At 39.1% G+C, this 25211-nt stretch overlaps 1 protein-coding gene and 1 long non-coding RNA gene across 4 annotated transcripts in view; one reads left to right on the forward strand and one right to left on the reverse strand.

Annotated features, from left to right (window-relative positions):
* Positions 1 to 11126: 11126 nt before the first annotated feature.
* LOC141584006 (uncharacterized) lies at positions 11127 to 25037 on the reverse strand. 3 transcript variants are annotated; one of them, XR_012516850.1, is made up of 5 exons: positions 24195 to 25037; positions 23947 to 24108; positions 23648 to 23851; positions 22543 to 22593; positions 11127 to 11581 (listed from the first exon to the last, which is right to left on the reverse strand). It is a non-coding gene; the product is annotated as an uncharacterized LOC141584006 (long non-coding RNA). The 3 variants fall into 3 exon arrangements; XR_012516848.1 differs by having other exon boundaries at positions 23947 to 25037; XR_012516849.1 differs by lacking the exon at positions 11127 to 11581 and adding an exon at positions 15889 to 16411 and having other exon boundaries at positions 23947 to 25037.
* The window catches only part of PARM1 (prostate androgen-regulated mucin-like protein 1), a 111503-nt gene continuing 109418 nt past the window's right edge, over positions 23127 to 25211 (forward strand). Inside the window, exon 1 of the mRNA XM_003931975.4 lies at positions 23127 to 23455. Within this exon, the coding sequence (XP_003932024.1) occupies positions 23413 to 23455 (43 nt within the window). The 5' untranslated portion in view covers positions 23127 to 23412. The remainder of the gene's footprint in view (positions 23456 to 25211) is intronic.

A 25211-nucleotide genomic window follows, 5' to 3' on the forward strand; every position in this document is an offset into this window, starting at 1 on the left:
TTCATGAGTTCCTATTAATGTACAATATGGTATTACAACATATTTTTGGCCCATAGTAATTTTTTTTCTCAAAGAAATCTTTCCAGAAGAAGGAGGAACAGAAAGGAGAGAAGGGGGAAGGGAAAACGATGGGAAAGGGGAAGAAAAAAGTAAGATCAACATAACCAATTTGGCTTCTGATTTGGGGGTGCTTTTAGATGAAAAATAATAGGAAAAAATACTTAAAACAGATACTGCTAGGGAATCAGAGATACAACATTGCCACACCAATAAAAGACAGCTGCTAAAAGTCTGTTCATAATTAGCTGGCTTGTTCCTAGCCTTACACAGCAATAGCATGGCTTACAGAAGAAAGATGCAGCTAATCAGACCGTATCAGCTTCTCTTATTAGCTTCCCATTTCAGACAGTACTGAAACCAGCATCTGACTGGCAAGAGCCATTATGCCAAACAACTTAGAAACTGTTGGTGCTTTATTTTGCTTGTTTACTAAAGAATGCTGTAAATGATTTTTAGCCACTATCGTCTTTCGGTTGCTGACTCATACATTTTCCCTAGTCGGAGGGCTTTTACACATGCTGCTCTTTCTGCTTAGAACTATCTGGCTCCCGGTATCTACTCCTACCCACTCAATTCTCAGCTCCTGTCTGGCTCATTCCTACTCAAACGCCTAATTCACAGAAAGGCCTTTCTGAATCTCTGGGTTAAATGAGGTTCCTGTACTTCTCTTTTTACTCATATTTATAAAGGATATTTTGGAGTATCTATCTTCTCATGCCCCTTCCCCCCAGTTCATTCCAATTAATCCATCCCCTACTCTATAAACAAAAGAGGATCCTGATCATTTTTCATTGCTGATAGTGCCTGGCACATAACAAACACTCAAATATTTGTTGAATGAATAGATGGATAGACAAATAGACAGATATAGAGACAGACTGAAGGATCACACACCTATCTTGCTAAACATGCTGTATTAATCAGAGTAACACTAGCTTTGAAAACAAACCCCAAAATTTCAGTGGCTTAACACAACAGATGTTGGTTGCTTGGTCATATGCTAATTTACTGCGGGTTTTCTTAACTGGGGAGAGATGATTTCTTCTACTTCTTACAAGTCTCAGCCTGGAAAGGACACAGATAGACAACCTCTGTTCACATTCCCTTTAAAAGCACTAATCATTTGTTATATCTGGAGGCAAAGAGGAGGTGCTGAAAAATGGAGGCCTTTCCTGGACACCCTCCTTCCAGTGGCAATACCATATGTGAAAATGAGAGTTCAAATTTTTACTGAACAGCTAACATAAAACTGGCCACAAAGATATATAATGAGCCAATCCAGAACCCCCAGTCCCCTGATCTGTAAATCACTTGTTAATTATGCAAACATTTACTTCATTTTGCCTGTGAAATTATGGCCCTAATAAGACCTTTCTTGTACTGATTTGAATTACTAGAAGTCTACAAAGTTCTTCTTAAATTTCTTGAAGCTTTTACAGCTTTCTTACTTTATTATATAGCTTTATTAAATAGTATGTCAAAACTTTACATATAACAAAATGATCTAAGTATTTTTAATGTGGCCTTAACTGCCACAACTCTCTTCTAATCACCAAGCCCATCCTCATTTAATTATAAACATTATAATCTAAGGTAGCATGACTGCATACTCAGAAACAGCTTTGAAACAGTATTTTAAAATATAAATAATTTAAAATAGAACAGTGCTGGGATTTAAATCATAGCTTTGTGGTTTTTTAAAATTAGCATCAAAGGGAAGAAATAATACAGGATCTCTAATTGATTTTAAGGAATTCTTGCCACATCTAAAGACAAGGATTACTAGTTAATCTCTTTGGATGTTTTATAAGCACAGAATATTACCTAAATAATTGCAAGAATATACCCAAATGACAGATGAAATGATAAGAAAAAATTTGCAAGTAATAGTTTAAACAAATGTATTGAAGATCATGATCTTTACTTGGAAGTACTATAGAGAAATGGATTCCTATTCTAATGTGAATGCCAGTAGAATCATATTTTGACAAGATAATACTCTTGCGAGGGCACACTAGTTTAAGAAGCTGAACTTGTATCGGGGATGCTGATTCTGTGATGGTGACTACTATGTTGACTTTCTGCTCTCGAGAATAATCAATATGCTCTGCTCCCATCTAATGGCTGTTGATGCAATGAAGAAACATTTATTTGTTTCACCACCGGTGACCTCTTGCACCCTGATTGCTTCAAGGGGTAGATTTATTGTGCTCCTTAGCACAGATGGGTTGACCTAATAATTTACGTGGCCTTATTTTCCTTCCAGACAAGTGACCTGTTACTAATTTAAGGATTAAGTAATGTGAGAGTCAATTTTAGTAGAAAAGCTACACTGCTGTAAGTTGGATTTCTATCATAAGCCCTGTCTAGGATGATAATAACATTAAAATTGGTTGCATATGTCTTCTTTTGGGGAGTTTTTGGCCAAGGGGTGGCACTTAACACAAATTAGGCCAATCAGACTCATTTGCTCAAGACTTTTAATCTTATATGGATAACTGAAATGGATGAAGATAATTATTGAATATTCTGACAGGACTCATTAAAGTCCTTTCATTCCTGTTGTCCTTTTTCTGAAGGGTTGCTGGTTCCTGAGGCTTGATGGCTTGATGTTTCACTTTTCTTTCTATTCTGAGCTGTCAAATGAACTCTTTTTTTTTTTTTTTTCCTTAAATTAACTGGAATCAGTTTCTGTGGCTTGAAACTCAGGAACCTGGCAATATTCAAAGACAACATTTTCAGGATTAAGCTGGATGTCATTTTTTACAGTTGAACAATTTTACCACATGGACAAATATGACAGAAGGCCTGTCAAGTGTAAAGGATTTACAGCCATTTTAAGTGCCAAAGAAGAGCCAAATTCAGGAGCCCTCCTCAGTGAGAATAAAGACATCCATAAGCAAAGCAGGGAAGTGAACTGCATGGATTAGGAAACTAAGTCTTTACATTACAAAGTCCTTCAGATAACTGGAGTTCCATCAGTTTTGCAGATGAGAATCCAGTCATCACCTCAGTTAATATCTTTAAGTCATTACATATTTGAAGAAGTATCTCCAAAATGTCTTCAGATTTGGTAAATGTGTTTGTGGTGGGTAAACATGTTTTCAAATCAGGAAGATTTAGAATTAAGTATAAATATTTCAGAGAACCAAATCTATAGAAATGCATAATAAAAATATTTTTTGTGATTCAGTAATCTCTTCATATTTTGTAATTATGTAATTCTACCACTTCAGAAAATTTGACCTATTAATAAAGTTACTTATAATTCTATTTCAAAATACAGAAATTTAAAATTTACACTGATGATTTTAAATAGAAAGATTTTAGGTTATATATTATATATTCTTAAAAACAAAAACCTCTGAATTCTTGAATAATTCAAATTTAATTTATTATATTTAAAGGAATTATTCAAGAATTCAGAGATGTTTTGACAACAGAAATATCTAAAAGAAAAAGAAAAATATTAAGCTTATAATATTATAGTTTTAAATGTCTTAAAATTCTAACTTGCTCTGTCTTTGGGGCTAAATGTTGTCTAAAAACTTTTAAAATCACTCAAATTTGACTAATAAATAGAATAAAATTTGTAAATAAACTGTAAACATTTCAGCATTTATAACTCTAATAAATAGATGTCTTTTTTGCTCAAAAACAACCAAGAAAAAGGTCACATTGACAGAATTCAGAGTTTCTAAGACTATGGTGTTAGCCATGTTAACAGTAGGTATTTTCCTACAATGAAAATATATTATTTGATCTACTGGTTTGGTTTTGTTTTTCTCAGCCTCAAAGCTAAACTTTCCCTATGCTTTTCAAATACATAATTTGTCCTGAAGACACACACATAAAGTTATTAGGGCTTAAATTTATTTTTCTGAAGCAACTTGTCTTTATGGATTATTTAAACTCACAAAGGCAAGGAGAAGAAATTACATTAAATTAAAGAGTGTAATGTAAAAAATACTGAACTAGACATTGTTCAAGTGAGGTATGAGTTTTAATCTGAACATGGTTAACTACAATTTTGAACATATCACTTAACCCCTCTGTGAAATAAGAAATTAAACAATAAAATCTCTACAATTGATGCCACCCCAGTATAATATTCTATTACTCTAAAAGGAATTTAGACTGAAAATATTAATATCTTAAATTGTGGTCAATCTGCAAAAAAAAAAATAGTTTTTAAAAGAAAAAAATCATTATTCAGAAATTGAATTCACTTCAGAAGGCAGGGCTAGCTGGTCTTTTTACCTGTCTCAAGGACTTGACTTTAGATTTTTTTCTTTTTCTACTATTACTATACTTTAAGTCCTGGGGTACATGTGCAGAATGTGCAGGTTTGTTACATAGGTACACACCTGCCATAGGGGTTTGCTGCATCCATCCCCCCATCTCCTACATTAGGTATTTCTCTTAATGCTATCCCTCCCCTATCTCCCCACCCCCTGCTACACCTCACCTATTCCCCCATCCCCCAACAGGCCCCGATATGTGTTGTTCCTCTCCCTGTGTCCATGTGTTCTCATTGTTCAACACCCACTTATGAGTGAGAACATGTGGTGTTTGGCTTTCTGTTCTTGTGTAAGTTTGCTGAGAATGATGGTTTCCAGCTTTATCCAGGACCCTGTAAAGGACATGAACTCATCCTTTTTTATGGCTGCATAGTGTAAAAGCATTCCTATTTCTCCACATTCTCTCTAGCATCTGTTGTCTCCAGACTTTTTAATGACCACCATTCTAACTGGTGTGAGATGGCATCTCAATGTGGTTTTAGTATGCATTTCTCTAATGACCAGTGATGATGAGCTTTTAAAAATATGTTTGTTGGCTGCATAAATGTCTTCTTTTGAGATGTGTCTGTTCATATCCTTCACCCACTTTTTGATGGGGTTGTCCTTTTCTGGTAAATTTGTTTAAGTTATTTGTAGATTCTGGATATTAGCCCTTTGTCAGATGGGTAGATTACAAAATTTTTTTCCCATTCTATTGATTGCTGGTTTCCTCTAATGATAGTTGCTTTTGCTGTGCAGAGGCTCTTTAGTTTAATTAGATCCCATTTGTCTATTTTGGCTTTTGCTGCCATTGCTTGTAGGGTTTTAGTCATAAAGTCCTTGCTGATGCCTATGTCCTGAAATGCTATTGCCTATGTTTTCTTCTAAGGTTTTCATGGTGTTAGGCCTTATGCTTAAATCTTTAATCTATCTTTCCTACACCTTAATTTTTGTATAAGGTGTAAGAAAGGGATCCAGTTTCAGCCTTCTGCATATGGCAAGCCAGTTTTCCCAACACCATTTATTAACTAGGGAATTCTTTCCCCATTGCTTTTTTCTTTGTCAGGTTTGTCAAAGATCAGATGGTTATTGATGTGTGGCATTATTCCTGAGGCTTCTGTTCTGTTCTATCAATCTATATCTCTGTTTTGGTACCAGTACCATGCTGCTTTGATGTAGCCTTGTAGAACAGTTTGAAGTCAGGTAGCATGCCTCTAGCTTTTGTTTTGTTTCGTTTTGTTTAGGATTGTCTTGGCTATGTGGACTCTTTTTGGTTCCATATGAAGTTTTGGAAGATGTTGTTTTCCAATTCTGTGAATAAAGTCAGTGGTAGCTTGAAGGGAACAGCAATTGAATCTATAAACTACTTTGGGCAGTATGGCCATTTTCACGATATTGATTCTTCCTAACTATGAGCATGGAATGCTTTTGCATCTGTTTGTGTCCTCTCTTATTTCCTTGAGCAGTGATTCGTAGTTCTCCTTGAAGCAGTCCTTTACATCCCTTGTTAGTTGTATTCCTAGGTATTTATTATCTTTGTATTGGAAGTAAAACACTCTTCAGCAAATGCAAAAGAACAGAAATCATAACAAATAGTCTCTCAGACCACAGTGCAATCAAATCAGAACTCAAGATTAAGAAACTCACTCAGAACCGAACAACTACATGGAAACTGAACAATCTGCTCCTCAATGACTACTAGACAAATAATGAAATGAAGACAGAAACAAAGATGTTCTTTGAAACCAATGAGAATAAAGACAGACACAACATACCAGAATCTCTGGGACACATTTAAAGCAGTATGTAGAGGGAAATTTATAGCACTAAATGCCCACAAGAGAAATGAGGAAAGAACTAAAATCAAAATCCTGACATTACAATTTAAAGAACTAGAGGAGCAAGATGAAACAAATTCAAAAGCTAGCAGAAGACAAGAAATAACTAAGATCAGAGAGGAACTGAAAGAGATAGAGACACACACAAAAAAAAAACCTTCAAAAAAATCAGTGAATCCAGGAGCTGGTTTTCTGAAAAGATCAACAAAACAGATAGACTGCTAGCCAGACTAATAAAGAAGAAAAGAGAGAAAAATCAAATAGATGCAATAAAAAATTATAAAGGGGATATCACCACTAATCCCACAGAAATACAAACTACCATCAGAGAATATTATAAACACTTCTACGCAAATAAACCAGAAAATCTAGAAGAAATGAATAAATTCCTGGACACTTACACCCTCCCAAGACTAAACCAGGAAGAAGTCAAATCCCTGAATAGACCAATAACAAGGTCTGAAATGGAGGCAGCAATTAATAGCCTACCAACCAAAAAAAAGTCCAGGACCAGACAGGTTTACAGCTGAATTCTACCAGAGGTAAAAAGAGGAGCTGGTAACATTCCTTCTGAAACTATTTCAAACAATACAAAAAGACGGAATCTTCCCTAACTCGTTTTATGAGACCAACATCATCCTGATTCCAAAACCTGGCATAGATAAAAAAGCAACGGAAAAGAAAACTTCAGGCCAATATCCCTGATGAACATGAAGGCGAAAATCTTCAATAAAATACTGGCAATCCAAATCCAACAGCACATCAAAACGCTTATCTACTATGGTCAAGTCAGCTTCATCCACAGGATGCAAGGCTGATTAAACATACACAAATCAATAAAAGTAAGTCATCACATAAACAGAACTAAAGACAAAAACTACATGATTATCTCAATAGATGAAGAAAAAGCCATTGATAAAATTCAACATCCCTTCATGTTAAAAACTCTCAATAAACTAGATACTGAAAGAACATACCTCAAAATAATATCCATTTATGAAAAACCCACAACCAATATCGTACTGAATGGGCAAAAGCTGGAAGCACTCCCCTTGAAAATCGGCACAGGACAAGGATGCCTTCTCTCACCACTCCTATTCGACATGATATTGGAAGTTCTGGCTAGGGCAGTCAGGCAAGAAAAAGAAATAAAAGTTGTTTAATTAGGAAAAGAGGAAGTCACATTGTCTCTATTTGCAGATGACATGATTGTATATTTAGAAGACCCCACTGTCTCAGCCCAAAATCTCTTTAATCTGATAAGCAACCTCAGCAAAGTCTCAGGATACAAAATCAATGTGCAAAAATCACCAGCATTCCTATAAACTAATAACACAAACAGAGAGCTAAATTATTAGTGAACTCCCATTCACAATTGCCACAAAGAGATTTTGGATCTTTCTTGCAGCCACAACAGTAATGCAGAGTGAGAGCTTTGGTACAAGAGTCTTGGCAGAACAAACATTTAGAAAGTTTCTTTCTCTCCTTAACTGAGTATTGGTTGAAAGAACTGCAGCTGAAACTGCAGCCAAGGGAAGCATGATGCTTCCAGAAAAAAAATGTCAAGGAAAAGTATTACATGCAGCAGTAGTAGTTTAGATTGGTCTCTACAAGAAAGGATGGAGAGATTCAACCAGTTAGCAGCCAAGTTAAAGATAAAGTTCTTTTCCCAGAATATGGAAGCACCAAAGTAGCTTTAGACAAGGATTATTTCTTATTTAGAGATGGTTTAGAGATGGTAACATTCTTGGAAAGTATGCAAAATGAAATAAATCACTATTGAAATGGCATCATCATGAAGCTGCCCATTCCACTAAAGTTCTGAAATCTTTCATTAGGTAAATATTTTATATGTCTCTCTTTTATAGTAAACTAATAATAGCTAAACTAAAAGAAAAGTGAATATAGTCCAGGAGGCTCACTTGAGCTTGAGTTTAAACTCAGCCTGGGAAACATGGTAAGACCTCATCTTTACCAAAAAAAAAAAAAAAAAAAAATTAAATTAGACAGTGTGGTGGCCCACATCTGTTGTCCCTGCTACTTGAGAGGCTGAGAAAGGAGATCTCTTGAGCCTGGAAGGTCACAGTTGCAGTGAGCCATAATCGTACCACTGCATTCCAGCCTGGATAACAGAGGAGACCCTGTCTCAAAATAATAATAATAATACATGTCAAGGGTTTTATTTAACTCCTTGGTTAAATGAGGCAACGAGTGAGTATTACAAGTGCTTCAAAGAACACAAAATATCATATATTTATAGGCAGAGAAGAAATGCTGAAATAAACTTACAAATGGATGCAAAATTGGCAAAACTGGTCAATATCCACAGGGTGATAATTAATTGTACTCCACTGCACAAAATTTGCATTACTGTAGACTAAAGTAATTTATATGATTCTGAATATTCTACAGGTTTACAACTCCACAAAGTTGTAAAATAGTCAAAAGGAAAAGTGTAAACTGGCATGCCTTCAATTAAAGAATATTTAATGATTTCTTTCAATCATTTCAAAATCTTCCAGAGTTGAAATATAAACTGAGTGCTCAGGAGAACTTTGTAGAGAATCAACAATGGTAGAAGGTAGGAATAAGGGTTAGTTATTTACATCTTTGACTATTGTTCATTCTACTTATTGAATCATTTAGAATATGATTCTCATTTAAGCAGGAAAATGGATGTAAAAGGGCTCTTGAAATACTTTGTTTCTACAGAATTCCATAGCTCAATAAATAAGGCTCCAGAATTGATCCAGCATGAATCTGGAAGTCATACTTGATTCTTGCCTTTCCCTCAACTGCACATGATGTCATTCATTAGTAGTCCTATTGCTTTTATCCTTAAAATGTATCTCAGATCTGTTTTATTCTCTCCATCTTGACTGCCACTGTCCTATTCCAATAACCTTCAGCTTTTGTTGGAATGATTATCATTACCTTTCACATGTATGGCAGAAAAATATCCTATGCTCGAATATTTTTTAAGATATTGCTGCACTTCTTTCTTCTCCTATCTCCATTCAAACAAATTGATTCAGTTCTCACTGCTAGCTTGGAGGAGACGGGAAGGGAAGGAGGAGTTGTGGAAGAACAAAATATCAGAAATTGCTGGAAATCTTCCAGGCCTTTGTTTTTAAAGAGCTAATTCCTAAAGCTGGGAGAAGATTAGGGTATAAACAGCATATTTAGGCCAGAATCATGTAAGGAATATGATTTCCCCAAAACAAGAAATCTCTGATGTTAGAAGGATAGGTTGAATAGTGAGAACAGAGTTCAGCGGGTCTAAATACAAAGGACCTACTTTCTAAGCATAGCCCCTACGGGAGTTGGAATACTTCAGTAATAAAATGACTATTTGGTGGGAATCTAGGCAACTTTGCAAAGAATTCCATACTTGAATGCTAGCAGAGAGCCCCTGGATCTGAAAAGCCATGTTACAGAGAATAACTGATTCTCAGAAGTAACCTGGGCTTCAGAATGAACAGATGACTTGATAACCAAATGCTCTCACAGTCCAAATTTTAGCATTGCATCAGATTCTGCAGCTATGGCAATGAAAAAAAAGAAAAAAAGAAAAAAAAAATCCAGAAAGATAGGAGTAACTTATAATGACAAAGATTAAAGTTTTCCACCAGTGTAATGAGATAGGAAGCTTAAATTAGAAATTGAGTTAAGAAAGTAAATGAGCCGGGCACGGTGGCTCAAGCCTGTAATCCCAGCACTTTGGGAGGCCGAGGCGGGTGGATCACGAGGTCGAGAGATCAAGACCATCCTGGTCAACATGGTGAAACCCCGTCTCTACTAAAAGCGCAAAAAATTAGCTGGGCATGGTGGCACGTGCCTGTAATCCCAGCTACTCAGGAGGCTGAGGCAGGAGAATTGCCTGAGCCCAGGAGGCGGAGGTTGCGGTGAGCCGAGATCACGCCATTGCACTCCAGCCTGGGTAACAAGGGCGAAACTCCGTGTCAAAAAAAAAAAGAAAGTAAATGAAAAAAATAAAAGAAGGAAAAGGAAAAAACAAGAATAAAAAAATACAAGAGACTTTCACTTCGATAAATATAGAGGCTTAGTTATTCTGAAAAACCGTACCTACTGCTAAAAAATATCTTTAAACTGTAGGCTAAATTATTAGTTTTTATAAATATATAGCAACACTTGAAAACAAGGGAAATGTTTAGGGCTACCAAAAAGTGGGGAATAAAACTGTAATTAGAGTGCCCAGCAGTTGTTGAAGCAGTAGATGCCCTAGGTTTAATGGCCACATGAGATACAAAAGTTAAGGACTTTCTTGGTTTCCATAAGTTGGAATAATGGAATGGAACTCCTTGCATGAAGTCAGGGCCTTTGAAAAGTAGCTAGAGCTTAAATGAAAAGCTATGTTAGGAAAAAAATGTGCCTGATGGTAAAGGAGTCATAAAAGGTAATTTGTAAAAACCTCAGCTCAGCTTGAGTGAAAAGGAAACAAAACAAATCAGGAAAACAGTCTGCCTCATAAATCAGAATCATAGCTCTAATCTCACATGGATTTGGAGTTTGAATATACACTAGCTCAAGAAACCCCAAGCTAATAATTTGAAATTGTTACAGGATTCAACTAATCCAGAATATGTAGCAAAATCAAATGCAAATCTTTAAAGCATGGGTTGATAAACTATGGCCAGCAGGCCAAATCTGTTTTTGTACAATCTGTGACCTCAGAATGGTTGGAAAAACTCAAGAGAATATTTAATGGCACCTGAGAATAATATGAAATTCAAATTTCAGATTCTATAACAAAAATTTTATTGAAACAGAGCTACAGTCATTTCTTTGTTGCTTGTGGCTAATTTCATACCACAACAGCAGTGTTAGTATTGAATTGTTATGATAGAGACTGTGACATTTTCATGGCTTCACACTGATTATTGGTACACTACAAATCACAGTGAAGAATGCATAGGTTGGAAGCATTTTGAGTGTCACACGTATTGCATGTCTTTGTTTTGTGCTATTATAACAAAATACCAGACACTGCATAACTTATAATGAACATGAATTTATTGGCACATGTTTCTGGAGACAGGCCAAGATCAAGGGGCTGGCATCATGTGAAGGCTTTCTACTTGTGCCATCTCATGGCTAAGGGCAAAGGAGGGCATGAGAGAGGGAAAGGGGTTGATCTTTTAACATACCAATGACATCGTAAAATGTATAAAACATAATGCTTACTATTTATTTAGATAAAATAATCTACTTTCCATTCTATTTTAAAAATTGATATGCAAAATCTACTTTTCTCTTTATTTTCTTGTTTGTTTTATTTGACAGGATGGGCATGCAATGACAATAAAAAAATAAGATAAAATGCAGTGGTATGTGCTCAGTGTGTCCTCCAAAGACCATGGTCTGAAGAAAATTTTGCAAATTCTGTAAAAGTCAGAAAAATTTGAAAGTTTAAAAGAAATTATCTCAATAGATTTTTCTCACAAAAGTTTGAAATTAATCTTCAACCAAAGTTTCTAAGTAGTTTGGTTTGTAGTCAATCAAGAAAAGTCACTCACCAGGTGCGAATTCATTAAATTTTATTCAATCGCAGCAACAACAAAAAAAATGTCCAAAGAAAATAAATTTGTTTAGATTATTAATCTTTCTGTGAGAACAGTTGCTTAATGAGTCGAGGGTATTGGAAGTAAATTTAGGAAAAATTAAGAAACAAGGAAAATAATTGTGAATGTTTTTCTTTGGTGCTTGATGAGTTGACAGTTGTTACCTAATACTATTCAGCTGTTGATGTTTATTTGATAATTTAATACTGACTTTGAAGTAAACAACTTGAATTCATAGCCTCTATGAATGGTCTGAGTAAAACTGCAGGCAAGAATATTTTCAAAGTCAAGAAAACTCAAATTGAGTGTAATCTGAAGTAGAATCTACAGAAATGTGTAAAACTGATGGTAGTAAAAACGTTCAGAAAAAAAAAGACGGATAAATTCATAAACATTGTGAAACTATAAAGTGTTCAGAGGCAAGGGAAATTTATCAAAACGCTCACAGAGTAGCAAGAAGGGCAACAGTGTGGTTGGGCCTCAGGGACAACTGGAACCAGCAACTGGAATGCTACCAAGACTTCTCTCATTTCTGGTTCTCTCTGAGAGTTGGGTTTCTCTATCCTATTTTAGACTAGCTTTTTCTACATGCTTGAGTGATTCACCAAAATGCCAGAACCTCATAACTTTGTTCCCAGTGAGCGACTATTAGTGACATTTTCTGGTTCCAAGTTTAAAAATTCTAAGAAAGTATAAGGAATATAGTCTGGTGTCTACCCTATACCAATCACCATAAGGTAGGAGGCAGCTTCCATAGGAAAATAGCTACCACCATAGAAACTAGTTGCTTAAAGCAGGGGAAAGAACACTTATCTGAAGGAAGGGATGCTCTAGGCAGATAAAACAGTTAATGTCCTCCACAATTTTCTAAGATATTTCTCTAAACCAGCAGTTCTCAACTGTGGTTCATAAACTCCTAGGAGTCTCCATGATCCTTTCAGATCTCTGAGGTCAAAATTATTTTCATAATATTACTAAGATGTTATTTATCTCTTTTTTTTTGCATTTTGATTTTTGCATTGATGCTACAAAGGCAATTGTGGATAAAACTTCTAGTGCTTGGCCAGGCTCGGTGGCTCAAGCCTGTAATCCTAGCACTTTGGGAGGCCGAGGTGGGTGGATCACCTGAGGTCAGGAGTTCAAGACCAGCCTGGCCATCATGGTGAAACCCCATCTTAAAAAAAACAAAAAAACAACAACAAAAAACAAACAAACAAAAAAACTTCTAGTGCTTTAGTACAAATGTAGGCAGTGGTACCAAACTATATTAGTAATCATTGTATTATTCACCACCATGCATGTCCTTATGAATGTCCTTGATGAGGCAGCAAAAATTCTTAATTTTTATGAAGTCTTGATGTTGAACATACATCTTTTTCATATAAATGAATGAAAAGTATGCATAAAGCATTTTTGCTGAATACCAAAGTGGTTGTTCCTAGGAAATGTATATGTGTGGTGACTTGAGTTGAAAGCTAAACTAGCCGCTTTTTTATGAAACACTACTTTCACTTGAAAACATTACTAACAGACAAACTATGGTTATTTCTACTTCAGTATTTGTGAGACATTTTCTCTATGAAGTTAGCAAGTCATGTCAAACAAAACAAGTGTGAATAGGTACAGTGACTCGCACCAGTAACCCTAGCACTTTGGGAGGCTGAGTCTAAAGGATTGCCTGAGCCAAGAATTCAAGACCAGCCTGGGTAGCACAGGAAGACACCATCCCTACAAAACATATATATATAAATATTAGCTGAGCATGATGATGCACACCTGTAGTTCCAGCTACTCATGAGATGTGATCATGCCACTGTACTCCATCCTGGATCCTGAGAGACAGAGCAAGACCTTGTCAAAAGAAAGAAAGGAAAAGAAAGAAAGAAAGGATAAAGAAAGAAAGCAAGCAAAAGAAAGAAAGAAGGAAGGAAGGAAGGAAAGAAGAAAGAAAGAAAGAGAGAGAGGGAGGGAGGGAGCGAGGAAGGGAGGGAGGAAGGAAGGAAGGGAAAGGGGAAAAAGGAAGGAAGGAAGGAAGAAAAGAAAAAAGAGAGAGACGGAGGGAGGGAGGGAGGAAGGAAAGAAGGAAGGAAGGAAGGAAAAAGAAGGAAAGAAGGAAAGAAAAAGAAAGAAAGAAGGAAGGAAGGGAGGGAGGGAGAAAGAGAGGGAAGGAAGGAAGGACAAAAGGTTAGAAGGAAGGAAGAAAAAGAAGGGAAGGAGGGAGGGGGGAGAGAGGGAGGAAGGAAAGAAGGGGAAGTGGGGAGGGGGAAGGAGGGGAGGCAGGAAGGAAAGAAGGAAGAAAGGAAGGAAGGGAGGGAGGGAGGGAGGGAGAGAAATATTTGGCATTATTTGGAACCAATAAGATTCAAGCTTTCGCCGGGCACGGTGGCTCAAGCCTGTAATCCCAGCACTTTGGGAGGCCGAGGTGGGTGGATCATGAGGTCAAGAGATCGAGACCATCCTGGTCAACATGGTGAAACCCCGTCTCTGCTAAAAATACAAAAAATTAGCTGGGCATGGTGGCGCGTGCCTGTAATCCCAGCTACTCAGGAGGCTGAGGCAGGAGAATTGCCTGAACCCAGGAGGCGGAGGTTGCGGTGAGCCGAGATCGCTCCATAGCACTCCAGCCTGGGTAACAAGAGCGAAACTCCGTCTCAAAAAAAAAAAAAAAGATTCAAGCTTTCAAGGGATTATTAGAATTCTGGGAAACTTGTATTTTTTACTATTAGTTTGACGGTTTCCAATAATTAAAGACTTTTCTGATGTTATAGGTGAAGATGTTAACAAATGTGACTCTTTGATATTGTATAATGAAATGTGTTAAAATCTGAATGATTTAACTTGGTGAACCAATAATTTCTATGTAACCAATGCATTTTGATATAAAATCATGCAGGGATAAAAGATATATTCAAGATATAAGATAGATCAATGGACTTTAACGGAATATGAAAATTACATTCAAATGGTTTTGGATTCTGTATTGCAACAAACTTTTAAGAAACTACTGCTTGTTGAGTATTGTTGTAGTACAAAAGAGGACAGATCACAATTATCTGAAGGGGATCTTAAAATTTCCTTCAACCTAAATAAACAGTTTGGTCAGGAGTCAGGTGAGGGGCAGGTTCTTAATAAGTGTTAAGCATATAAAGGGGTCCTAAGACCAAAAAGGTTGAGAAATGCTACTCTAACTATGCATATTTAAATTTCCAGGGATAAGGAATATTGTCAGTGTCTTTGAGTAGTAACGAATATCATTCTTCAAAATATTACAGTAATATTTGGCATAATTTTACTATTTTTTTTAACTTTATTTGTTTTGAGACAGGTTCTCGCTCTGTTGTCAAGGCTGGATTACAGTAGTACTAACACAGGTCACTGCAGCCTCAGCCTCCTGGGCTTAAGTGATTCGCTCATCTTAGCTTTCCCAGTAACTAGGACCACAGCATGTATCACCACACCTCACTAATTTTTTTTATGTTTTGTAGAGACGCAGTCTCCCTATGTTGCCCAGGCTGATCTTGAACTCCAAGGCTCAAGTGATCCTCTCACCTTGGCCTTCCAAAGGGCTGAGATTACAGACATGAGCCACCATGCCCAGCCTGATTTTACTATTAATAACAATTTTTCAATATCATTATAATTATTTCTAACAAAAATAATTCTTAACATTTGTTAAGAGTCTACTCTGTCTAGGCTCAATTCCAAATAATTTCCGTGCAGTTAACACTTATAACAATGTTTTGTAATGTATTATTATCATCTCCATTTCATAAATGGGGAAACAGGGTTAGTGAGGGTAAGAAACGCCTCAGGCCATGCAATCAGTAAGTTTCAAGTTTTCAACTACTATACAGTACTGTCAGTCAAGAAAGCCTCAGTAGCACTGTTTCTTACATTTATAGAACACATTCAGAGCCACGGCAAAAGACTGGGTCCATGTTCCATAACCGCACTGTTCATTATGATAGTAAGTAGCCACGTTTGGCTTTTGAACACTCAAAACTGAGATGAATGCATGTCTGAGCTGCAATTTCCTATAAGTGTAAAATATACACTAGAATTTGAAGGTTTGAAATTTTTTAAAATGTAAAATAGCTCAATATTTTTAATTTATTACCTGTCAAAAAATATTTTAGATATATTGAATTAAAGCATATTATTCAAATTAATATAAATTATTTTTACTTTTTAAAAGTGTGTCTAATAGAAATTTTAAAATTTCTATGTGGCTTGTAATCTATTTCTGTTGGATAGTACTGTATCAATTCAAGTTTTACACTAGTTTAAACGAAGGTTTCATTATGTGCATCACATCCAAGAAGCAGTTTCTTCTTTCCTGAAGTATTGTAAGGTCTGTAAACGGAAAAGGCATTTGAGACAAGTTTTCATCAGTTTAGAAGTTTATCTTGCCAAGGTTAAGGACATGTCCATGATATATCCTCAGGAGATCCTGAGAACAGGTGACCAAAGTGGTTCAGGCCACGACTTTGTTTTGTAAGTTTTAGGGAGACATGAGACATCAATCAATACATGTAAGATGTACATTGGTTTGTTTCAGAAAAGCAGGACAACTCGAACTGGGAGCTTCCAGGTTATAAGTGAATTCAAAGATTTTCCAACTGGCAATTGGTTGAAAGAATTGATCAAAGACCTGAAATCAACAGAAGGGAGTGTCTGAGTTAAGATAAGGGGTTGTGGAGAACAAGATTCTTATTATGCAGATGAAACCTCCGGGTAGCAGGCTTCAGAGAGAATAGATTATAAATGCCTCTTATCCGACTTAAAGAATCTGTTCTGTCAGTCTCGAGGTCTCTGTTTTAATGTTAATGATGATCAGCTGTGCCTGAATTCCAAACAAAGGATTAATGAGGCATATGTAACCTCCACTTCCCATCATGGCCTGTACTAGATTTTCTGGTTAACTTTGGCCCTTGGCCAAGAGGAAGGGTCCATTAGGTTGGTTGGGGGGCTTAGAATTTTATTTCTTATTTAGAAGACTTTATACTTAATTAAAATAAAAATTACTGACACATGGTTTATTGTCCTCAAGTACCTCATTCAGCCTCAATGTTATTTAAATCAGGAAAATGATCAATTGTCATCATGCTCTTTTAATACTGTCTCATTCAAACAGATATTTCTTACCTGAGTTCCAAATTTACCCTTTTGCACATGTTGCACTACTTCCTTTAATGTTTTTTGCCACTAAAATTAAAAATTGGAGTGAAGAAGAGAAAAGCAAAGTCAGGGGGAGAAGTGTGGCAGACCCAAAGAAAATATTTTGCAATGCAGCTTGGAGAGAGTGAAATAAAGCCAAGACAAAATATATCTGGGTCTTGGGGCTGCTGCATTTTTGCCTTTGGGGAAGAGGGTGAGGTGGGGGAAGGGGCTGACAGATAGTATATCACTTTCCACTGCAGCTCAGTTGTAGCAAGAGAGTGATTACTAAAGGTAGCGCCCAAGACACATAGTTCTGTGTGTTAAGAAATAGCCACAGCAGGTATTAATGATTTCTTCTTGTATTTTATTTATTTTAAGAGTATTTTATTTATTTATAAGAGTTTCGCACTTGTCACCCAGGCTGGAGTGCAATGGCACGATCTCAGCTCACTGCAACCTCCACCTCCAGGATTCAAGCGATTCTCCCACCTCAGTCTACTGAGTACCTGAGATTACAGGCATGCGCCACAACACCCAGCTAATTTTTGTATTTTTAATAGACCATGATGGCCAGGCTGGTCTTGAACTCCTGACTTCAGGTGATCTGCCCTCCTCAGCCTTCCAAAATGCTGGGATTATAGGCATAAGCTACTGTGCCCGGCCACTTTCTCCTTGTATTTTAGACTCCCTAAGTTTTTTTAATGACTCCAAAGCTTCTCCTCTAATAATGGCCGACATTTATCAGTACTTAGAACACACCAAGCCTCTCACATATATAATCCATTCAATCTTGCCAATAACGCCAGGAGGAAACTATCCTATGCCTGCACCATTATTATATTTTGGAAGCACATAACTTATCTGATTTCATAGGTTCACAGCTGGAGAGGAATTTTGTCACACAATGAATTATACCTGAAGTTGTACCCATATCTGATTTTATGATATTTCAATGAGACTTTGGTTTTAGATGCCAGAATAGGTAAAAGCTTTGGGGGCTGTTAGGATGGATGAAATTCATGTATTTTGCATGTGAGAGGACATGAAGTTTGAGGGGAGCAAAGGGTGAAATGTTATGAACTGAAGGTATCCCTGAAAATTTATATGTTGAAGCCCTAACCCCCAATAGACCGTATTTGAACACAGACCATTAAGTAAGTAAGGTTAAATGAGGTTATATAGATGAGACTCTAATCCAACAGGACTGGCATCCTTATAAGAAGAGGAAGAGATACCAGGAGTGTGCACATACAGAGAAAAGGTCATATGAAAATATAGTGAGAAGACAGCCATCTGCAAGACAAGGAGCAAGGCCTTACCAGAAACCAATACTACCAGCACCTTTGAGGCAGGAATAATACAGGGTGGCACAGGAGAATAGAAAATTCCAGGCAGCAGTTTCGTATGACTAGCAAAAGGTTACTGTTGAAATAGCTGCAGAAGCTAGGAACTGATAAGATCCTAAAAACCCAGGGTATGGACCTAGCTGGCTAAGACCAACTGGACCCAACATAGACTGGATTTGATCTAGATTTCTTTATTGTTAATGTTCTCAATCACATGCCCACCAGTGCCATGACAATCCAGAGAACACCCATACTTGGTGTAAAAAAATAGGTGGCACCACAGTTCTGAGAAATCTTTACCTTTTTCCAGGAATTTTAATGAATATTCCCCCCCTTGGTTAAAGAAACGCATAAAGGTAGAAATTCCAAACTCCATTGAACAACACTGTCTTAAGTACACACACGATCCCCTTTCTTGAGTATATGCTTTTCACTTTGTAATAAATCTCCTACTGTCACTATTTTCTAACTCATCCTTGAATTCCTTCTCATGATGATATCAAGATCCTACACATTGGTATCACCTTGGCCTTAGATATCCAGCTTAAAACATACATTGATGTTGTTTAAGTCACCTACTTGGTGATGTTCTGTTATGGCAGCCCTAGCAGCTGATACAGAAACAAAGGCATAGAGCTGTCAAGCAATTAACTAGAGTCACTCAGTTAGTAGATGACAGAGGGGATTAGGACCCAACCTCTAACCACTGCAGCTCTCTCAGCCAAGTTATTCTTTCTCTTAAGCCAAGAGACCAGATGAAACCATCTCATGATACCAAGAATCCAGAAATAATACTTCTATATTATCTAAAATATATTATCTAAAATCATAAAGTATAATATATTCAGAAGGTAAAAGTTTAAGTCAGCCAAGGGCAATTTTTTTGGTAAATATTAAAAGTCCGCAACACTAGAAATTCATTTTAACAATGATCAAAACAGAGTCGTAGTCAGTAAAAGGTAGATTTATCTGAGATTTTATCCCAGTGGAGCATTATAAAAGAACTAAGAATTCTACTTAAAAAAAAAAAATAGGCTTTTGCTATAAGTCATAACTGAGGGTTACATGCAAATTTCACCCCTGACCCCACTGAGGAGTACTAGTTCCCCTGCTATTAGATCTCATAGCATCCTTCAAAGTTTCCTTGAAAACTTCCTCTCATAGTTTCCTTCAAGTTTTATTTTGTCTAAGTTTTTCTCGGTTTCTTACTTTGTAAAATTTGGATAATAATAGTATTTGGGGGGAGGAAAGACAACTTTCTTTTTACTCTTTATGAATTCTAAACTGGGGTACCCTATAACAAAACACAGATGAACAACAACAACAAAAACCCCACAAGTTTATCAACATCTATATTTCATATACATATATATGAGCTAGTCGGGGAATTAGTAATTTTCAAAGAGGTGCTTTTGAATTCATACTTAAATACCATCTTCAGCTGAAGCAAAGAAAGAAGACTATGGCAGTAGGGGTGCACTTAAGAGGAAGTGACCAGGTAAAGCCTGGTAAACAAGGGTAAAGTTTGTTTTGCATATTTAAGTCATCGCCCTCTCCATTGATAAGAATTTCTAGTAATTTAGTGCCATTCTTTTCTTCCTAGTACAGAGGGAGACATTCTTACAAATGGAAATTTCCTCTATAGATTTAAATTTACCTCACCAAAAGGTACTTCCACTCTGTTCTCAGAGCTGTTCCTATAGCTGCTGTTTCCTCAAAGGAATACTTATACTGAAAAAGAATACTTTGAAGTGGCATATTCTGGTCTTCTACAGTATCTATCTCACAAAGTGAGATTGTAGAAATTTAAACACATGACTGTACATAAAATGCTTGGAACAATTAGTAAATGTTCATCATTATTATTATTTGTAGCATTTAATGTTATTACATATGTCTTTGTGATTTATCCATTCAATGTTTGACTCCTTACTACCAGAAAATAAGTTTCCTGGGGCAGAGACAATGAACCACTGTGGCACACATCACAATGCTCCCTGCTATACAGTTTTTATCTATATCCGAGCACATGAAAAGAACATGCTTCTTTGCTTTCTTGAAGTTGGGCATAGCCATTGACTTGCCTTAGCCCATAAATTATAAACAGAAGTGTCACTTTTAAGTGGAGGATTTAAATTCTCCAGTTCTCTCTTCCCCTAACTCAGTGGATGTGAAACTGTTAATGGTGGAAGTTATCCGACTCATCGGCAGGGAATCAGTACAGGTGTGCAAATACCTCAATTCTTGCCTCAGAAGGAAGAATACAACTGAGGGTCATAACGCAGAAAAAAAAGACTAAGGCAAGTTTCAAAGCAGGGGTGGGAGTTAATTACAAAGCTCTAGATCAGGAAGAAAAGAAAGTACAGTTGGAAGAAGCCCAAGCGGGCATCTTGGAGGTCAAGTGCCCCATTTGACCTTGGGCTTAGGGTTTTACATGCTGGCTTACTTCCAGCATCTTTCATTCCTTTTCCAGTGGAATGCCCCAAGAAGATCACATACCAGTTAAACTCCACCATTTTGCATCATAATACACATGCCTGAGCTCAGTCCCCAGACTCCTGAAATCTTATTGGAAGCTGCTGATGACCAGTTTCAGGTGTTCCCTATCTATAGGGAGCCGCTGTTTCCTCGTGCCGGCTGTAATCAATTATTATTTTAGAGAGGCCATCTGGCCATATTTTAGAGGACCCCCTGGCCATCACGTGATGGTTACCTGCCTTTCTTAGTGGGGGTGTGAGTGGAGCCCTCTCCTGCCCGACTCATGCCTGGCTAGTTACCTACTATAACAAAAGTAGGTCTCAATATGGTAGTACAACACTGAATCCTGAGGACAGCTACTCTGAAGAGTAACCTGAATCCACAGCACACTTTGATGAGCAAAAAATAAACCATTATTGGTTAGGCTTGGGAGACTTTGGGCTGGGTTATTACAGCAGCATAATCTACACTACCCTGGCTATTACAACCATAATAGTCCCATTGCCTAGCATAAGGGCTGGTATAAGTGATTAAATATGCTCTGACTAAATTAATAAATTAAAATTTTAAATCAGCAATTAAAATGAACTATTTTAATCAAAGAAATCATTTCAACTCTATTCTGCATACAGGAGAAAAGTTTTGGAAATTTTCACTGATTAGTGTGTAGGGGTCATGATTCTTTGAATAACAAGTCATTATCTTAGGTATCAAGGTTAGAGCTGCACATGCTTTGCACTCCAGAAAGACTCCTTAAGGTTTTGTTGAATTTTAATTGAATAAATTTTTCTGTGAAGTGGCCTTCAAAAACCTTTATTTCTGCCATATAGACACTTACTTAAGTTGCCCTACTTAAAGGGGTCAGTGCCTGATAGAATGTCACTATATAACTCCATCTGTGTGTGGTCCCTGCCTCCATGACAACCAAAATCCAGATGCAGAAATTCTTCATAATCACATAGCTTACCCTAGAAACCAGAAGGACCTCGAAGTCAAAAGCATTCAGATAACATGTCGAACAAATTGAATTTGCAGTGATCTGGCCAGGGAGGATGGAGAGGGGATGGGCACCTGGTTTTAGTATTTTTGTTTCTCATTCCAACAGAAATTAATAGATTTATCAACACAAAGAGAAAAAATATCATCCCAATTTAATCTGGTTGTGGAAGTGTGAGCAAAATCTCCAAGTGGTAGTGGTAGAGTCAGGCAGAGGAACTGACTGCAGATAAGGTGCTCAGGACTCCTAAGAGTCAGCTTCTGGTATGTGAGAAAGAAGTGAGAGAAGAGCTTTTCATAGTATATGAAAAAGACATCACAGAATAAAGCTGTCCTCCAAGCAAATCATTTCTTTACAAAGGCTTGTTAACTCCTGCAGTGCCCTAGCTCTAGTGACTAGGGGACCACCGCCTCATTAATATCAGAATTGGGAGAGAACCTGACATCTGCTTTGATTGAAGTGTGAGAACTAAGCAAGTCTAAAGCATAGCAGGAGCAAGGAGGGAATTGAGTGAAAGGTCACTTAAGAAGCTTTGGACTCCGGAGAAGGAGTACAGTGGCCGAGCGGGGTGCCTAAGCAGGCGTCTTATCCCTTGGGAGTTGTGTGAACTTGAGCAAGTTAAACTTCTCTGTGCTTCCACTTCCTCCCTGAAAACGAAGATACAATCTCCAAGGACTGTTGTGAAGCCTAAACGACTTGGTTGATTCCTGAACAGCACATTGTCCAGTGCCTAGCACATAGCAATCACTCAGGAAATGTCAGCCTTTGTTATTAAGGGCCCAGTGCACAAACTATTCTTACCAGTTAGGCGACCTTGAGAACATTGTCTTCTCTGTGCCTTCGTTTACTCACCTGTAAAATAGAACAATAATAACTCTTACAAGGATTCACGAAACAACGCCTAGTAGGGTGTCTGGCTCAGTTATCCCACCATCAGTTTCCTGACATGACTATTTTCTTCTAATAAGAAACTGAAAACAGCGGCAAACATGCTGGTTCAGGCCCCAGGAAGCACAGTAGGGGTGAACAGGGATGAGGGTTTAATGAACATGCGGAAGTGTTTGAACTAATGAAGAAGGTCCTCATTCTTAGAAAATGCGCTGGTTCTCCGAGGGAACACCTCAAATGGTATAAGGCGACCTCTTTAAAGGCTGTAAGCTCATGTTAGAAAAGCTGAGCTAAATTCCTCAGGGCAGAGATGTGCTCACACTTCCTGGCATCCCAGTTCCCAGCACAGCGCGAGGCGCTGCAAACGTTCGCTGAACGCAGTGGAAGCCTGGGTCTGGCGTCCTTACTGTCCAGCAGAGGCCGCTCTGGGCCGGGGCTCTCGGGACCTGAGGGCTGGGAGAAGGAAGGCCAGGGGGTGGCCCTGTCTTCGCCGCGGGGCTCGGGTGGGAGGGGTTTGGCAGCGGCGGGCGCGGCGGCGGCGGAGGCGGCCCAGGGCTCGCGCCGCTGGGATGGAGCAGAAGCGCGCCGAGTCCCGGAGGGCACGCAGCTGACGGAGCTGCGCCGCGTTCGCCTCGGCTGCCTCGCGCCTGCAGCCAGAGCTGTCCGCGCCTCCCGGCTCCCACCCCAGCCCACCCGGCGGAGGAGTCGCTACCGGCGCCCGTGCGCTCTGTCCGCAAACTCCTTGCCGCCTGCTGCGGGCTAAGCACCAAACACCAGGCTACCATGGTCTGCGAGACCCTCTTCGCTCTTTGCATCTTAACGGCAGGTACTTGGCGCCGGAAGGGCAGGTTGCGGGTGGGCCCCAGTGGCGAGCGCGGGGTCGGGGCTGAAGCTGGGAGACCCGGCAGTGAGTCGTCGCGCGCGGCGCCTCGAGTGCAGCGAGCCTCCCGGTGCGTGCGCAGGTGTGTGCGCACTTAGATTTGGGGTGATGTGCGCCTTTGACGGTTCCGAACCCTACCGAGGGAGGGGACGATGGGGTCCTTCCTGCCGCAGCCCGCGCCAGCTCAAACTCCGGCTTTGTGGAACAGGTGTCTGGCCGAGCTGCGCGTTCGAATCCAGAGTAGGCTACACGGACTGAGCCTCAAGGCTTCTCTTTCGTCACCAGGTTTTCGGAGAGCACTCTGCCACAGTCTGGGACCAGACTTCTTGTGGCGGTTCGACCCTGGAAGGGATGAAAAAGCCGGGGAAGTGGGGGGTGGGAGGTTAGCGTCTGGGAAGGCTTCAGCAGCGGCTGCGCGCCTGGCGGGGCTGGTTTACCTTCTCGAGTCTTGGCTGTCTCTGATCTCCGGCGTCCCTTCCTAGTAACGCTTAGAATGATGTGGCACTAACAGCAGTGGCCCAGCCTCTGTCAGGCTCGCGGTCATCACTGGGGGGTTGCGAAGATACCTTCTGCCCCAGATCTCCCCAAAAACGTATCCCCTGAAAAAAAAAAAAAAAAAAAAAAAAAAAAACTGTTAACTTGGCTAAACTAGCATCCTTCCTCCCCACCCCCCGCCCCTCATCACCTCTGAGAGGAGAGGCCTCCTAGCAGCCATTCTCGGGTTTCGGGACCACAGACGGCGGCGACCTCTGGCAGCGGGGATGGGGAAGAGGGGAGCCGGACGGCTGAGCTCGGCTTGGAGGGGACCGGGGAGAGATTCAGAAAGACGCTTTGAATCTGGAGTTCGGGTACCCATTTTTTCCAGAAAATGTCGCCCGAAAAGAGACAACTGGCTGTGGATAAGGCGCTGGTGGAAAAAAGTAGCCCGACTGCGCGGCCACTGGCATTTTCAGTTAAGTGTGACCCAAAGTCAACATAGCGCAAGATTCTACTCATGCCATAGTCTGTATTTCCTCCCTCTGAGCTCGTCGCGGTCCTGCAATTGTGGCCACGAGTCGTCGCGATCCCTTGAAAAGAAGCTAGCTGTTTCCTGGCAGCTCACAATGGGTAATGCAGTTATAAAGAAAAGTTTCCCAACTTGAAACTATAGCGTAGTATTTTCTCTACTTGCTGAACGTCCGTCTGAGAAAACCTCTTTCGCGGTGGTATCTCGGCACGATTTGGAGACGCGCCCGCGGACGGTTCCCGAAGACTCGCAGGCAGCTTTGGCGGCCGAGCGCCGGGCCGGGCTGAGAGAGCCTGGGTCCGGCAGGTGTAATAGGCAGCGGAGTTCCCAGCTGGCCGCGCGTAGTAATTCCCGTAATCCTCAAAGCAGGAGATGCTTACGTAATGACATGGAAGGTACCTTTACTTTCTCCTCACTCAAAAATATGTTCTTGAGGTCCCGAAACCCTTGAGTGAATCAGTAGAGGGTTCGTTTGCTAATTTGATATAGTGGCTTATTTATTTAATAATTTCCTTTTTTGAACAGCTCTGGCAGTTCAAAACCGGGATTAACCCTAACAAGCAGTGTATTGCAGCTTTCCATTCCGCCCCCACCCCACCACCAACCCAAGAAGCTGCTTTTTTTTTTTTTTTTTTTTTTCCCCCCAGTGGTAATATCACCCTTGACCCACCGCCAGAGTGAGGAGACTGGTGGGCC

Source organism: Saimiri boliviensis, chromosome 3, assembly GCF_048565385.1.
Source record: "Saimiri boliviensis isolate mSaiBol1 chromosome 3, mSaiBol1.pri, whole genome shotgun sequence".
Classification (NCBI taxonomy): domain Eukaryota; kingdom Metazoa; phylum Chordata; class Mammalia; order Primates; family Cebidae; genus Saimiri; species Saimiri boliviensis.